The sequence below is a fragment of the Doryrhamphus excisus genome, chromosome 8, assembly GCF_030265055.1.
Source record: "Doryrhamphus excisus isolate RoL2022-K1 chromosome 8, RoL_Dexc_1.0, whole genome shotgun sequence".
Classification (NCBI taxonomy): domain Eukaryota; kingdom Metazoa; phylum Chordata; class Actinopteri; order Syngnathiformes; family Syngnathidae; genus Doryrhamphus; species Doryrhamphus excisus.
Genome location: NC_080473.1, coordinates 18,879,702 through 18,896,314, shown reverse-complemented (window position 1 = coordinate 18,896,314; position 16,613 = coordinate 18,879,702). Strand labels below are relative to the sequence as shown.

General features: G+C 39.9%; 1 protein-coding gene across 11 annotated transcripts in view; it reads left to right on the top strand.

Moving 5' to 3' along the window:
- Positions 1–16,613, top strand: part of myo18ab (myosin XVIIIA b) — a 61,266-nt gene that overhangs the window by 29,612 nt on the left and 15,041 nt on the right. For all 11 annotated transcript variants that reach the window (XM_058079157.1, XM_058079156.1, XM_058079159.1 and 8 more), the window contains 20 exons: positions 508–678; positions 820–910; positions 1,865–2,057; positions 2,315–2,401; positions 4,089–4,230; positions 4,356–4,515; positions 5,557–5,743; positions 6,543–6,750; positions 7,869–7,978; positions 9,282–9,347; positions 10,238–10,366; positions 11,776–11,919; positions 12,001–12,090; positions 12,248–12,367; positions 12,513–12,624; positions 12,794–12,921; positions 14,274–14,428; positions 14,611–14,734; positions 15,763–15,870; positions 16,504–16,596. In XM_058079157.1, coding sequence (XP_057935140.1) covers positions 508–678; positions 820–910; positions 1,865–2,057; positions 2,315–2,401; positions 4,089–4,230; positions 4,356–4,515; positions 5,557–5,743; positions 6,543–6,750; positions 7,869–7,978; positions 9,282–9,347; positions 10,238–10,366; positions 11,776–11,919; positions 12,001–12,090; positions 12,248–12,367; positions 12,513–12,624; positions 12,794–12,921; positions 14,274–14,428; positions 14,611–14,734; positions 15,763–15,870; positions 16,504–16,596 — 2,618 coding nt within the window. The remainder of the gene's footprint in view (positions 1–507; positions 679–819; positions 911–1,864; positions 2,058–2,314; positions 2,402–4,088; positions 4,231–4,355; positions 4,516–5,556; positions 5,744–6,542; positions 6,751–7,868; positions 7,979–9,281; positions 9,348–10,237; positions 10,367–11,775; positions 11,920–12,000; positions 12,091–12,247; positions 12,368–12,512; positions 12,625–12,793; positions 12,922–14,273; positions 14,429–14,610; positions 14,735–15,762; positions 15,871–16,503; positions 16,597–16,613) is intronic.

Below are 16,613 nucleotides of genomic sequence, written 5' to 3'. Positions count from 1 at the left end.
CATTTATAAGCTTTTGCTTCAGCCTACTCCTTTTGGGCTTGGGATCAGATAGTTGAATACAAATGTAAATAATGGAAAGTTATATTTTGATTGATGTAAGAAATGCACTGTAATGATTCACATATTTGCCCAAATAAAGGAAAAAAAAAAAAAAAAAAAAAAAAAAAAAAAAAAAAAGAATACTACATATCATGACAAGACATACTGTACATACATTTGACAGTTGTTATAGACAACCACAGGATGTGGGGGCCACTTTGACAACAGAGGTGGGTTTTATTTACAGCAAAAACAGCCTGCATCTCAGCATTGTGTTTTGGTGATGAATTGTACTATTTGTATGAATATTTTCACTTTTTTGCTTGTTTTTCCTTATATTAATTTGGTTTGCCCTCTTTTTTTCTTTATCCTCATAATATGTTGACTTATTTATGATAATAATATGATAATATAATTTCCACCACGCCTAATTTTTCCACACATTTGGCCCCCACTCTACCCCTTTAGCTGGACGCAGGCAATTTGCCCGTCATGAATGGGCCCAGAAAGCGGCCTACCTGCTGGGATGCACCTTAGAGGAGCTGTCCTCCACCATATTCAAGCACCAAACAAAAGGCCTGCAGCACTCCACCTCCTTCAGAGGAGGACCGGATGAAACCAGCCAAGGTGACAGCTCAGGTATCAATTCCCAACTGCCGTCACTGGTCTTATTTTACCTCACTTACGCCATTATTTGACTTCTATTGTTGATGTTATTCTATACTTTTCAGAGATGATTTTCTGTCACTCTAATGTGTGTGTGTGTGTGTGTCATGTCAGCTTCTAAGGTGACAGCTGTGGAGTGCTTGGAGGCCATGGCATCAGGACTCTACTCGGAGCTATTCACTCTCATCATCTCCCTGATTAACAGGTCTCTCTTTGAAATCATCACTTTCCACTGCATTTAACATCTATGTACATGTACTCCACCTACTCTAACTTCATCTTTGGGACGATTTTAAGGTGTCTTTTATTGTAGATTTGCATTTAAGTAAAATAAATACATAACATGCAAGATAATAGCCAGTGGCTGACTTCCATTGTACCGTGATGGCAGTACAGTAAGAATGTAACATAGAAGAATAAAAAATAAAAACAGTAATCAGACTGAGCATGAAACCACTGCCGACGTAAGCCATCCTGTTTGAGGAGACATAAAATGCTTGAGTGCGAGATGTTATTTTAAAAACCCGCCTATTAATAATAGTCCCTACTCAAGCACGAACCACTGCTGATTTATGACCAGAATTCAGATATTTTGCAGTGAAAATTCAACAGTGAAGCGGCATGGGACGTAATGTTGTAATGTAATGTAATGTTGCTGATGTACCCAGTGGGCAATACTACATAGTATCCCAGCGTCTTTGAATGCATCTTCTGAATGCCTTATATTTGTAATTTAATTTACTTAGCCCTTTTATGCTTGAAAATGCACAGTTTAGGCCAGGAATACGTAAAACTTGCTTAAGTATGCTTTTTTTTAAGTAATAATGGGCAGAAGTCAACCACTAATTTATGGATTCATACATTTAGAAAAAGTGTGCTAGAGTGAAGCTGGTGACTGTAACATTACTGACAGCTAGTGACCAGTGTAGAATTCTACATTGTCCCTGAATGCATCTTCTCAATGCCTTATAGTCATCTTTCAGCTAATTTAAAGTCATTTTAAGATAGAAAAAAAAGAAGAATAAAGATAAAGATCCCTTTTTTAATCTACAGAGTGGTGAGAGATTACCCCACTCTTGTTGATGTTGAATTATTATTATATCAGATCCCGAAAGAGATAAATAAAGAATTGATCTCTGTCTACTCTGCGTGTTTTCAGAGCGCTCAAGTCGAGCCAGCACTCTCTGTGCTCCCTGCTCATCGTGGACACGCCGGGCTTCCAGAACCCTCACCTTGCTCAGCAGCAGCGGGGAGCAACGTTTGAGGAGCTGTGCCATAACTACACCCAGGAGAGGCTGCAGACGCTCTTCCATGAACGAACCTTTTTCCAGGAGATGGAGAGATACAAGGAGGTCAACAGACATGAAGCAAAAACACAATGAAGTCATGTCGATAAAGTTCAATACCTTCTGTATGCCCTGTAGATATAGTCTTCTTCATCCTCTTTGCCATTTCTAAATTGCATCTAATTATTGGTAGACACAAACCAATGATGATATTCATGCAACCGGATCAAGTAATTGGTAGTCTCTCAGGCGACTTGCTGCTTTGTGTATGATATGTCTTTGTCTCTGTGACTTACCAACGCCCTTTGCCCTCCTGCATTTAGGAAAACATAGAGCTTGCTTTAGATGACATAGAGTCCACTCCTTCTGTGTCTGTAGCAGCTATCGACCAAACGTCACCTCAAGCTCTGGTAAGCAGAACCCTCACCTCCCATGCAACTTTCATACTGTATGTACACGGATTCCTTTCCTATGTGCTCCATCTTGTTCAAAGATTTCCCATCAGGCTGATTTCCATTGAGACACATTTGGAGGGATGTGCGGATCGATACTGAAATATTGATACCGACAGTGCTTTCTGCTCTGACATTGATTCTCAAATCAAAATGTCAATATGTTGATACTTCAGTCATTTGAGGCTTCATTCCCATGAAGGAAGCTCCAGTATTGCTTAAAATTACCATTAAGTGTTATATGCTATCATGAATGTACATGTACTACATGCTCAAAGCATGGAGATACAGTAAAACCTTTACAGACGGAATAGGTGAATCCCATTAATTTGCATTATTATCTAGCATCGTGCTAGCAGTTTTGTACTATTTAGAATGAACAGAAAAGGGAAAGGTGTGTGTGTGAAAATAAGAAATAAGACCTAAATTCAACATGTGCTCTGTTTCAATGAATGTCTTCCAGCTGTGTGGACATGAGTATCCGGTGTTCTTATTATGATGATGATTATTGTTCACATTGTGCTGTGAGATAATTCAAACCTGCAATAATTGCTGTTGACAGCGATTAAGTCTGGTGCTTGTGTGTTACTAGTGACACCCAGGAGCCAGTGTAGTAGACTACAGCACATCAATCCCTCAAATTTGTGTTTTAGTTAATTTAGTCTATTTGTTTTGCTTGGAGAATGCTTAATTTAGGCCAAGAATTTCTTCAATTTGCTTAATATTTAATACATTTTTGAAAAACCAATAGAGTTGGGGGCGTGATGGTCAAACGGCAAAGTAGTGAGGGACGGGTGGACTCCGTTTTGTGACTTGCTGTTATTGTTTTTCGCTTCAAATAATTTGTTATGAACTTGCTATGAATAGCACACTTAGCACTATTATGCTAGGTGCTAGCATGTAAACGCTAGCATACCAGCATTTTTTGCAATTTTCATGGGTAAACACATACAGTATATAAACACTTAGCACTATTATGCTAGGTGTTAGCATGCTAACATAAACGTTTGGGTATTTTCATGAGCGAACTAATATATAAACACTTGGCACTATCATGCTAGGTGTTAGAACGTTAGCGTTAGCATACTAGTATTTTTTGCCATTTTCGTAGGTAGACATATATGCTAACATTAACATTATAACATGTTAGGATGCTGATGTTAGCATTTTAGCAAGTATTTTTGTTATTTTCATGGATAGAGACATATATAAACATTTAGCACTATAATGTTAGGTGTTAGCTTGCTAACATTAGCATTGATAGCATTCTAACATTAGCATACTAGCATTTTTTGCTACTTTCATGGGTAGACGCACATATAAACACTAACCGCTATCATGCTGGGTATTACCATTCTATATTTCAACATTCAACCATTTCTACAGCATTTCAGTTCAGCTTCAGCTCATCTTCCAAACTATTCCTCTCATCATTTTACATTTCAAAATTCAACAGCATTTCAGTCATGCAGTCATGCACCCAGTTCTACAATTCACACGCAATTTCAATGGGTGCAGCGTAGTGCATTCACCTATACCAACTGATTCATTTCAACATGAATTACAATTTTACACAGCAATACTTTCTTCTGGTGAATTATGAATTTAAGGTCCCATTTTCTTCTTTCTTTTTTTCCATGATCAGGTTCGTACTCTGGCGAGGACCGATGAAGCCCGAGGCCTTCTGTGGCTGATGGAAGAGGAGGCGGGTCATCCTGCAGGCTCGGAGGAAACCATGTTGGAGAGGCTGTTCAGCTACTACGGCTCTGGACAGGGAGAACGGAAAGGTGAGCACCGTAAAGGCTCAAGGAAAGTCCCAGGAAGTCATAGGAAAGATGAATCTACACCAGTCGACACATTCTTCTTTTGTGTATTTTCAAGGGAATAATAGTGAAATTAATTTGTGTGTCAGGAGCCAATCTGCTGCTGCGAGGACAGAAGCCCCACCTCTTCCTGCTGGGTCACAGCCATGGGACGGATTGGGTGGAGTACGACACCCAGGGCTGGCTCAGCCACGCCAAGCATAACCCTGCTGCCCAGCACGCAGCCACTCTGCTGCAAGACTCCCAAAAGTAAGACTGAAGCTTTGGCTGAGGACAGCAAACAGTACTTTTACAAGAATAAAATCAAAATATTAACATTAACAATATTAAAAAGATGTCATTTGAGGAGAATGATATCATAATATTGTGTGGTAGTAGCATACCGTTGAAATAGTCAAGAAAAAAAAAGTCACAATATTCTGAGAAACAAACAATGAGTGTAGTTGTCATCTTTGGAAAATAGAATTAAAAATATATAAAATAAAAATAGTTACATAATGAGAATAAAGTCCAAATAGTTAAAAAAGAGGAAAAAGCAGCTACAGATTTCGGGGTAGGTGTGCCTGGAGGAGGGCCAGAAAAAGGAAATATTGAAATATTGCAATATTTACATTTTGCACTGTTGGATCTTAACTCATTCCATTTTTCAAAAGCCGCCCCTCTCAGTACCGACCATTTATGATGATTCTGACTGATTTTTCAAGGCACACAGAATATTATATTATTGGGTTATATAGGCTTGTTATATACCAAAAGAAAGATTAGACCCTCATCTTTCATCAGAAAAAAAGATTTGTTTCTACCTTTTTCCGTTCTTTAGCAATGAGCAGTAGAACGTAGGTAAGTTTCCACAAAATATACCTTCACGGCGAGGTGCCTTTTGACTTCCTGGTTGATCTGCAGTCGATTTTAACGGGAGAGATGCAGGCCAAGGTCTTTTAAAATTCACTTCTGCTACATGGTGGCCATTTTTTAAACTTAAAACTGCACCAGACATGACACTGCCATTGTAGAGTTGCATCATCACCTCTTTGTACCTCGAGCGCCCAAATAAACGTGAAAAATGCAAAAATAGTGAGAAAGACCAAACAGTGAAGTTGATATTTATAATACGTCTCTTCAAGCTGATATGCAGTTTTTTTCTTGAACTACTGTATATCTAATCTACCTGTCTTGATGCATGCAGCTTTGTTAGAGTCTCAAGTCATATAAGCTCAAGTCGGGGGAGAGGTTCATTAGTGTTTGTTTTTTGTATGTGAAATACATGACTTGATCCATGTGACACCACAGGAAGAACATCAGCGGGCTGTTCATGGGCCGAGCCAGCGGGGCCACCGTGCTGTCGGGCTCCATCGCTGGTCTGGAAGGCAGCTCTCAACTTGCCCTGCGACGGGCCACCAGCATGAGGAAGACCTTCACCACCGGTGTGGCCGCTGTCAAGAAGAAGAGCTTGTGTATCCAGGTCAAACTTCAGGTGGTAAGTACGGGATGACTTGGGGCTTTCTCCATTCCGTATGTACTTGAACGCTACATTACAGTAGCCACTGGAAGTAGGCAATTCCTGGAAGATAAAAAATGAGCAAGGACCAACGCTAACATGTTTCAGTCGATATCGGGGTCTCCAAAATGTGTCCGTTTGCGGCCTGTGGCTGGTTTTTTATTATTATTCTAAAAATATCAATTAACAGCAAAAATTGAAAAATAATTGGACAAGATTACAGTGAAAATATTCAAAGAAAAAAGCTGGAATCTAACATGAAAATGCAGTAATTTCACAAAAACATTATCATTTTCATTTTAGTAGTATATTTTCAATATTATATGTTTAAAGTCTGTTTTTTATCACGTTGCAGTATTAGGAGAAACAAGCCAAAGTTGTAATTTTTGGAAAATTAGGTTGCGGTAAATGTTCTAATATGGGAACAAAATCAAGGTATTATGAGAATAGAAGTTGGAAAAACAACATACATAGAAAGAGAAAAAAGTTTAACAGAGAAAAAGTTTTATGACATTTTTTTTTATGAATATAAACTGATCATATTATGAGGAAAAATAATGTCATTTAATTGAATAGAGTTGGAATAAAGTATAAATAAACAAGTACAAATAAAAAGTTTCAAAGTTGCGATACTATGAGATTTTTCCATTTTTGGAAAATTAGATTGGGGAAAAAATTATAATATTATGGGAATAAAGTCCAAATGTTAGAAAAACATTTTTTAGGAAGATTATGTATTTTATTATTTCTGTATCTCCAAATCATTATCTTCTCCTAGGATGCCCTGATTGACATGGTGCGCCGCTCCAAGGTCCACTTTGTCCACTGCCTACTGCCCAAAGTGGACGCAGTGGGTGGGGGGAGTGAGTCAAGTGTCCCGCTGGGAGACAGTGCAGATTCAGGCCTCATGACTTTGGATGTGGGTCTACTAAGGGCTCAGCTCCGTGGATCCAAAGTGCTGGATGCATTGCGTATCTACAGACAAGGTGATTCTATTCTGACACTCTGACGCATGCCAACTCACCACTCTGTATACAAGCCTTTTTAGAGACAATTGGGGAAAATACCAGATTACAAAACAGAATAATATTTATTGGGAAAAACACAAACCCATCGGGATATTTAGTGTGGGAATAATTTAGCACAATTAAACATGACTATCTGACCGCAAACACAACTGGATCTCATTTATTTATCCAGCAAGTAGTTGTTTATTGCTGTTTATGTAAAACGAACCAAATAGGATTCCTTATTTATAAATATAAACTTTTTTTAGTTGGAGCATAGAAATACCAGACATTAAATAACACCCATAGTCACCTTTACACTCCTATCACCCAATATAGTAGACATAATAAGAGAAAGTAAGACATTTTAGATAACCTATTATATACTATAATTATTATATAATTATAATTATTATATTACTATAATTATAGATAACCTGTTTGCGACTTTCCAAATATGTTTTTCAATATTAATAGAGCCCCATGGATATGAAATAATACCCCATAGTCTCCTTTACACTCTTATTGCCCAATTTAGTAGACATAATAAAAAGAAATAAGACCTATTAGGCATAGAAAACTTGTTTACAGCCTTCCATATACGGTTGTCAAGATTATTAGAGCGCTCTAGAGATGGAATAACACCCCTATAGTCTCCTTTACATCCTTATTACCCAATATAGTAGACATAATACGAGAAAATAAGGCATATTAGGCATAGAAAACCTGTTTACAGCCTTCCAAATATGGTTGTCAAGATTATTAAAGCCCTCTAGATATGAAATAACACCCCTATAGTCTCCTTTAAACTTGTATTGTCCAATTTAGCAGACAAAATAAAAAGAAAAAGACCTATTAGGCATAGACTACCTGTGTGCAGAACACTGCGTTTCATCAGCGTGTATTCAGCCCCAAAGCAGCAAGATTTACAAATTTATACAAATCATACGTTCCAGTACTCGAACGGTAACCCTCCATCCAAGTCCTGGCACCCAAAATATCCATTTATTGGCCGTTTGTACATGCTATGTAAATGTATTCTATCTGGGCAACTAAAGCCGTCTCTCTTTGTGGTTTTCCAACCAATGTGTTTGCAGGATATCCAGACAATATGGTGTTCTCAGAGTTCCAAAGGCGTTTTGATGTCCTGGCGCCACATCTGACCAAGAAGCAGGGCCGACACTACATCGTGACAGATGACAAGCGGGTGAGTTTTCCACAGCCGCTGGTGTCACATTTACTAATAATGCATACTTCCACTCAGCAAACATGAAAGAAAACATTACAGCTCTTTTTTTCCTATTTCTGATTTTTTTCTTTATTTTTTTCTTCTTGTAAGTATTCTTATCAGAACGTTACGTGACGTTATTGCCATAATATTTTAACTTTCATTTCATTCCATTCCGTTTTCCTCCGCTTATCCGGGTCACAGGGTAGCAGTCTCAGTAGGGAAGCCCAGACTTCCGGGTCCCAGGCTACCACCTCTAGCTCCTCCAGGAGGACACCAAGGCGTTCCCAGGCCAGCTGTGAAACATAATCCCTCCAGCGTGTCCTAGGTTTGGCCCGGGGCCTTTTCCTGGCTGGGCATTCCCAGAACACCTCACCCGAGTAGACCTCCGGGAGGCATCCGGACTAGATGCTCGAGCCACCTCAACTGGTTCTTCTCTATGTGAAGGCGAAGCGGCTGTACTCTGAGCCCCTCCCGGATGCCTGAGCCACTCTACGGAGGAAACACATTTCAGCTGCTTGTATCCGCGACCTCGTCCTTTGCCTTCCGGCTCAGCTCTCTTTTCACCATGATGGTCTGCTACAGCGACCGCATTACTGCAGACGCTGTGCCGAGCCGCCGATAAGCCTCACGCCTCCACCTTCCCCCACTCATAAACAAGACTCCGAGATACTTAAACTCCTTGACCTGGGGTAGGACACCATCCCAACCTCAACCCTTTTCCGACTGAGAACCATGGCCTCTGATTTGGAGGTGCGAGAAGCTTCAAGACCACATCATCCACAGATAGCAGAGATGAGATCCGAAGGCCCCCGAACCAGACTCCCTCAAAGCCTCAGCTGCACCTAGAACTTCTGTCCATGAAAACGATGAACAGAATAGGTGACAATGGGCAGCCATATCGGCGGCCAACGTTCAACGGAAACAGAATGGACTTACTACTGGCAATGCGAACCAAGCTCCTGCTCTGGTTGTACAAGGATCGAATGGCAACACCAATCCCGTACTCCCAGAGCACCCCCCAAAGGACGCCGTGAGGGACATGGTCCAATGCCTTTTACAAGTCCACAAAGCAGCTCGGTTGGGCAAACTCCCATGCACCCTCTGACACCCTTGCGACGATGTAGTGCTGGTTTTGTCTTTTTATTCTCTCTTGTTTTGTTTATCATATTATGATGTGTCTACTGCTGTAGTGTTTTTATGGCAAAAAAGCAAAGCTAAATTAAGGCTAAATGTATGACTTTGTATTAAGAGTGTTGTCTTTGATGTTTTTGCTTTGCAGGCGGTGGAGGAATTGCTGGAGTGTTTGGATTTGGAGAAGAGCAGCTACCACATGGGACTAAGCAGGGTGAGTGGAGGAAGGCACATACTTTGTTCATCAGACATATTTTCATTGTTAGTTGATGTTATGCAACTTTCCTTCTTTATGATGCCCACTGCATGACCATCAATGACTTCATGTTTTTTTTAGTATTTATGTTTGATCCGAGTACCAATATAGAATTGGACATGTACTGTTAACTAGTTTAGTGATTAGTAGCTCTGGGGTGTATTGCAGCTTCTTTCAGCACCACAACCTGCAGTCCTTACTTGGTCATTAGCCAGTGTTGTCATTAGCAAGTGTGACCCGGGGGCCATTTGCTGCACACAGCTGTTTTTTTTTTTATTTTTATTGGCCCAAGTATAATAAAAGTATAAGAGAACATGAAAGGAAACTAGTGGTCATTTTACAAGAATAGAGTCAAAATAGTATGAGACTATTATTATGGGGAAACCATAAAAAGTTATAATGTTATGAGAATAAAGTCGCAGTATTAAGCATTTGATTGACCATGGCTGCCGGGGTGCTACCATGATTCATTCAGCTTCCTTTGTCCGCCAGAGGGAGCAAAAGGGAGCCTCTGGCTTTTAGCATTATTTCTAAGATGATACCATGTGATATATATGACCTCCTGTGATTTCCAATGATTAATATATATTAATAATACGGTAGCTTTTTTCCAGCTAGATGACAAAGCTGAGATGCATTAAAATATATAGAGCTTCTTAGCATAGCATATCCATCGCTGGTGTTTGGACACCCCATTCTGTCATAGGCTGTCATACAAAAACCTGGTGCAAACGTACACTGGCCAGCAATTTGGGGCTTTTTGTAAGCATTGTAGAATTTGTGGTGAAGGAGAATAATTAGGTGTAATGTACCTGTCTGATTTTTATGTATTTATTTTTTGACCTCAGGTGTTCTTCAGAGCAGGGATGTTGTCCAGGCTGGAGGAGCAGAGGGTGGTTCAGACGAGAAGGAACATCTCTCTGTTCCAGGGTGCCTGCAGGGGATATTTGGCCAGACAAGCGTTCAAAAAGAGAAAGGTAAGACGGAGGGATCACCTCAGCAGTGTGTTCAGACGTCCCTCTGTTGTAATACACGATACTAACTGTAGTTTAGATGCCTCCCATCTGATCCTCAGAGACCCTCCAGTAAAGAAAGGAAGTGTGATGTTGCAGAGTGCAGACCAAGGTCCTCACATCAGTTTGCTCATATTTTCTCTGAAGACAAAAACAAAACAAAAAAACAACAAAAATGAAAAAAACAGAATAAAGTTCATAAAAGTTTAGATATTTGAAGAATCATAATATCATGAGAATTAAATTATAATATTAGGGAAAAAGAAGTCATTTTTAGATGCACAGGGTGAAATGTTAAATATATATATATTTTTCAGAAGTCATAATATTCATTCATTCATTTTTTGTCGCTTATCCTCACAAGGTTGCGGGGGTGCTGGAGCCTATCCCAGCTGTCTCCCAGTTGCGAGAGGCGGGGTACACCCTGGACTGGTTGCCAGCGAATCACAGGACACATAGACAAACAACCATTCACACTCACATTCATACCTTTTTGGAGTCCCCAATTAACCTAGCATGTTTTTGGAATGTGGGAGGAAACCGGAGTACCCGGAGAAAACCCATGCATGCACGGGGAGAACATAAGTCATCATATTATGAGTGACAAAACAAAGACTGGGGAAAAAAAGGTTGTTATTGTATCAGTATACTGTAATATTCTGAGGGGGAATATATGATATATGTGAGACAAAACAAAACAAAGAATGAAGTTGCAAATTTCAGGAAAATTAGGTTGGGAAAAAGTTGGAATATTATGAAAATAAAGTCAAAATATTATGGGAATAAAGTCATAACATGACAAGAAAAAGAAAAGACAAACGTTAAATGCTATTTTTATTGAAATTGTACCATAAAGCTGAAATGCATTTTTTTCTAATATACAGAATATACTGTCACTTCTTAGCATATCCACATGGATTTACCCAATGTCAAATATCAAAGTGGCCCTCCATTCATTCATTCTCAATTTTTCAGTATCCGACCCTCCATGGAAAGAAATGTGGGCACCCTTGGATTATGTGTGTTATTTTGTCATTTTCAAGATCTCTGATCTTGGCTTCGCACACAGAGGCGCACATCCATGGAGTTATCATCCATTTTTGTATTTATTTATTCATTCATCCATTTGTGAGGTAGCAAAGGCATATTGTGATCCACATTAAGGCGCAGTAATTACTGTTGCGTGAGCAGGCACATTGCTGTCACTCATGCGGGAGCCGAGGGTCCTGATATAATTCAATTTGTTCTCCCTATTATGGTCGCGATCGACCTACAAAGTGTCTTTAGTGACCCCTGACCTACATACCCTCTAATACCACTTCATCTTTAAGTAAGAGTTGAGTGCTGATGAAAACATGAATTTTTGTATCCAGATCCAGGATCTGGCCATCCGCTGTATCCAGAAGAACATCAAGAAGAATCGCGGTGTGAAAGATTGGCCGTGGTGGAAACTTTTCACGACAGTCAGACCGCTGATTGAGGTCCAGCTCACCGAGGAGCAAATCCGTGGCAAGGATGTAAGCGTCAACGTGTCCCGCAAGTTGCTTGTTTTGCTACCACAATGAGACCTTCTCATCTTGTTTGCGCTTCCTTGCTAGGAAGAGATCCAGCAGCTGAAGCAAAAGCTGGAGAAGGTAGAGAAAGAAAGGAATGAACTGAGGCTCAACAGCGACCGCCTTGAGAGCAGGGTAGGCTTGCAAGAGGAAACATTAAACTGCCTCGTGTCCTTTATTTTGTGCTTGTCTGTGATGTATTTCTGCCATCACAATCAAAATATTCTCATGTCATCGCTGTACTACGCCACATGCATGTTTATCATGCTTTGGAAACTTTCTGTGCGCTCAGATCACCGAGCTGTCATCGGAGTTGACAGATGAGCGGAACACTTGGGAGTCAGCCTCCCAGATGCTGGAGACTGAAACCTCTGAAAGACTCCATCTGGAGAAGGACATGAAGGACCTGCAGGTGAAACATGGAAGACATGAGAATTTCATTTCAAAGTTGTAATATTGTATGGGGGAAAAGTTCTAATATTATAAATAATATATATATATTTGTTCACATCCTTTTGAATTTCATGACAAAAAGCCATTTTTTTCACATCCATCAGACCCGCTTTGATAGCATGAAAAAGCAGATGGAGGCCATGGAGATGGAAGTGATGGAGGCTCGACTCATCAGGGCCTCTGAACTCAATGGAGAGTTGGATGATGACGAATCAGGTGAGACTCAGTCACACGCACACGTTAAGAGCAGCTACCTGCAGGAATCGCCTCGACTCCTTTGACACCAGGCCAAAGCATCTGTCCTACGTAGTACAACATGCATGCTTGTGTTTTTGAAGAGAAATGAAAGGTTTTGAAGCCGTGTGTTGTGTTGATGGTTTGACAGGAGGAGAGTGGAGGCTGAAATATGAACGAGCCATCAGAGAAATAGAATTCACCAAGAAGAGACTGCAGCAGGAGCAGGATGACAAGCTGGAAGTGGAGCAGCAGACCAAACGGCAGCTGGAAAGGAGGGTGGGTGTATTATCCTGTCAACTTCCTGTGTCAATCACTTTCAATCAATTATTTCTGAATATGCAGACAAAAGCACAAAACGCGCAATTCACGTAAGGTTTTTCTATTGCCAAAAAGTTTAGCATTTGTATTTCGACATGAGTGGAGTGTGTATGTTGTTGTTACTTTGGACTACATGGCTCTCATAAACACAAAGAATGCACAAGTATTGTGTCATCTACTTTTAATCATAATACACATGTTTGCTAGGTTACATCAACATCTAATAGATCATAGTTACTATTTTAGTAACTATAGGGGTGTTATTTCACATCTAGAGAGCTTTAATTGTAAAATGGTAAAAGGTGGTAAACAGGTTTTCTTTGCTGAAGGTATCTTATTATTATGTCTACTATATCGGGTATACAAGTGTAAAGGTTACCTTAGCGGTGTTATTTCATGTGTAGAGGACTCTAATGTTAAAAAAGCGTATTTAGCAGGTTTCTTTGTTTAGGGTGTCTTATTATTTGTACTATATTGGGTAAAGGTTACTATAGGGGTGTTATTGCATGTCTTGTGAATGATAAATAGCGTATTTAGAAGGTCGTAGTTTTCTTTGTAGTTGTAGGGGTGTTATTTCATGTCTACAGAACTCTAATAATGATAAATACTGTATTTAGAAGGTGGAAAAAGAGGTTTTCTTTGCTTAAGGTGTCTTAGTTTCTCATACTATGTCTATTATATTGGGTAATACAAGTGTGAAGGTTGTAGGGGTGTTATTTCATGTCAACAGAGCTCTAATAATCTTAAATAGCTTATTTAGAAGGTGGTAAACAGGTTTTCTTTGCTTAAGGTGTCTTATTTTCTCATTCTATGTCTATTATATTGGGTAATACAAGTGAGAAGGTTATCATAGGGGTGTTATTTCATGTCTACAGAGCTCTAATAATGTTGAATAGCTTATTTAGAAGGTGGTAAGCAGGTTTTCTTTGCTTAAGGTGTCTTATTTTCTCTTACTATGTCTACTATTTTGGGTTATACGGATGTAAAGGTTACTATAGAGGTGTTATTTCAGGTTGAGAGGGCTCTAAAACATATTTAGAATGTGGTACATGCAATATGTACAAAAATATTCAATTTCTAAAAAAGGAATCCTACTTTGTGGTAATGCTTTTACAATGGTTGGGTCTGGAAGCAATTAGCCGTGATAAACGAGGGATTACTGTACATACAATGTGGATGTTGGATGAATCAAGCAGCTTAGCATAAAGTTCACTCTTCTGACATTGATATAATTCTTGTTTTGCCAACTATACACGTCCAATCTAGAATAGTGAATTATACAGTCTTGTTTTTATATTGGATGTGTGCAGATCAGTGACCTGCAGGATGATAACGAAGAAGCGCAACGAAATATTCAGCAGCTCAAGAAGAAAGCACAGAGGCTCACAGCCGAGCTACAGGACACTAAACTACACTTGGAGGGCCAACAGAGCCGCAACCATGATCTGGAGAAAAAGCAGAGGAAGTAAGTAGCCTTCCCTTTTTTTGTGTGTGACCACTCCAGTGTCTGTGCTGACAGCAAAGGGCATGTCTGTGTCTGTTTGTGTGTTAAATTATATGCAGAAGCCACTCTATACAGGAGTGTGCCCAACCTTTATTGAGCAAATAGTAGTTGTGACGTTGTAAATGGCCGGCGTTTGTGTGCAGGTTCGACATAGAGCAGAGTGCTGCCCAGGAAGAAGTGCAGAGGGAAAAGACCTTGAGGGAGAAACTGGCCCGTGAGAAAGACATGCTGACTGGAGAGGCTTTCAGTCTCAGACAGCAGTTGGAGGTATGGACATTAGGGGAAATTGTTGTCTTGCTTTTCTGCTCATTTTCAAAGGTTAGCCCCTACAAAAACATGAGCGCTCTTCATGGGAGCATTATTTAAAAACAGGAGAGGCGGAATAGGGATGTCTGACCGATATCATCATCCAATGTTGGCACTGAGTGAGCAATTTATTGCAAATAAGCATTAAATTGAAACAAGAGTGAGTAATGAGTAGCTGTGCCGTTCTTCAGATGAAAAATGGCTTTGGACATGCTTGATGCCAGTGTTTCCAGGAGGCTAGTGGGAGTGTTGCTCCAGATGGTGAAGATGGCTTCACGGAGGGCATCCACTGTCTGGAACTGATTTTTGTAAATCCATCCTCCAATGTTCTCCATTGGATTTAGATGAGGGGAAGATGCAGGATGGTCCAAAAGAGCAAGCTTATTCCTCAGGAAGACGTCCTTTGTTGAAAAAGCCAGTCATTACCAAACAGATGAGGGCCTTCAACCCTCTGTTTGATGCCCCTGCACAACCTGAAACTCCATTGATCCATTGAAGGATCATGATGGACCCCCCCCCCCCTCCACTGTGCCATAAGGAAAACATCTCAGGCGGGACCTTGTCATGCCTGTAACGTTGGAAGCCATCAGGACCATCTCCTGCAAATTTCAAGTGGAAAGGAAGCCTTTGAAGGTCTTCTTTCTTTTTAAAAGGCTTCTCTGGCAGATGGTGTCTGATGAACTGCACCCGGCTCCAGTAACAACCTTCATTTGGGCCAAAGATGGTCCCGTGTCTTGACGGACAGCCAGTGGGATCCTCCGGCTCATTTTTTTTGGGTGTACCACTTAACCTTTTTCTTCCATGAGCCTCAAGATGTTTTTCAGAAGTTTGCGTCCAACCTCAGCATCAGTGGCACGCTGCGAGAGGCCTTGCTGATGCAGCTCAACATCTATCCTCCCTGTGGCTCCTCCCTTATCTGAACTAGCGTCATTCTATTGTATTGTATTTAGCCTGTTTGCTGTCCTGATGGTCACTGTCTTGTCGTACAGGAGAAGGACCTGGAGGTTTGTGCTGTCAATCTAAAGTTGGATCAGCTGGAGGCTGAGCTGCAGGACCTCAACTCCCAAGAGTCCAAGGATGAGGCGTCACTTGCTAAGGTCTTGAACTGAATTATTTGATTATCTTTGTAGAGGTATACCAGGGGGTGTCTAAATTGTGGATATCTGAGAAAAGGCTGTAATTTTACAAGAGTATGGTAAAATGAGGAAAAAACATTTTAGTAAATATGAAATATTTAATATATGATATAAATATATGAAATGAAAAATAAATGCTTAAAGTTGAATTTTTTTTATCAAGTATCATTATTATGAGAAACAAACCAATATATAAAGTTTTAATTCTTGGAAATTAGGTTACAGAAAAAGTTTTTACAAGAAAAACTTTTTTACACATTTAAAAAATACAATTCATCAAGAGAATTCACAAAAACATGTCTAAATATTATGGGAATTAAGAAAAAATTCAAGAATTTGTCAAATGTTAAAACACAAAAATGGAAAAAGGAGCAGTGCAACAAAGTAGGAATACACTGAGATGCTATATTTAGCTATACATAATTTGTTAGCATATCTGCGTGGGTTTATTTTTTAAAAATGTCACATTATTTTTGATCATATGACTGTAGCCCCGGCTGGGAAAAGTTACGGAAAGGATACCCCTGGACATACAGTATATTGAGTTAAATGTGAATATTGAAGTAAATGTTTGCCATGCTTGTTATTATGCAGATGAGGAAGCAGCTTCGTGACATGGAAGCCAAGGTGAAGGACCAAGAAGAGGAGCTAGACGAGCAAGCCGGAACCATCCAGATGTTAGAGCAGGTAGGTAGTCATACTTC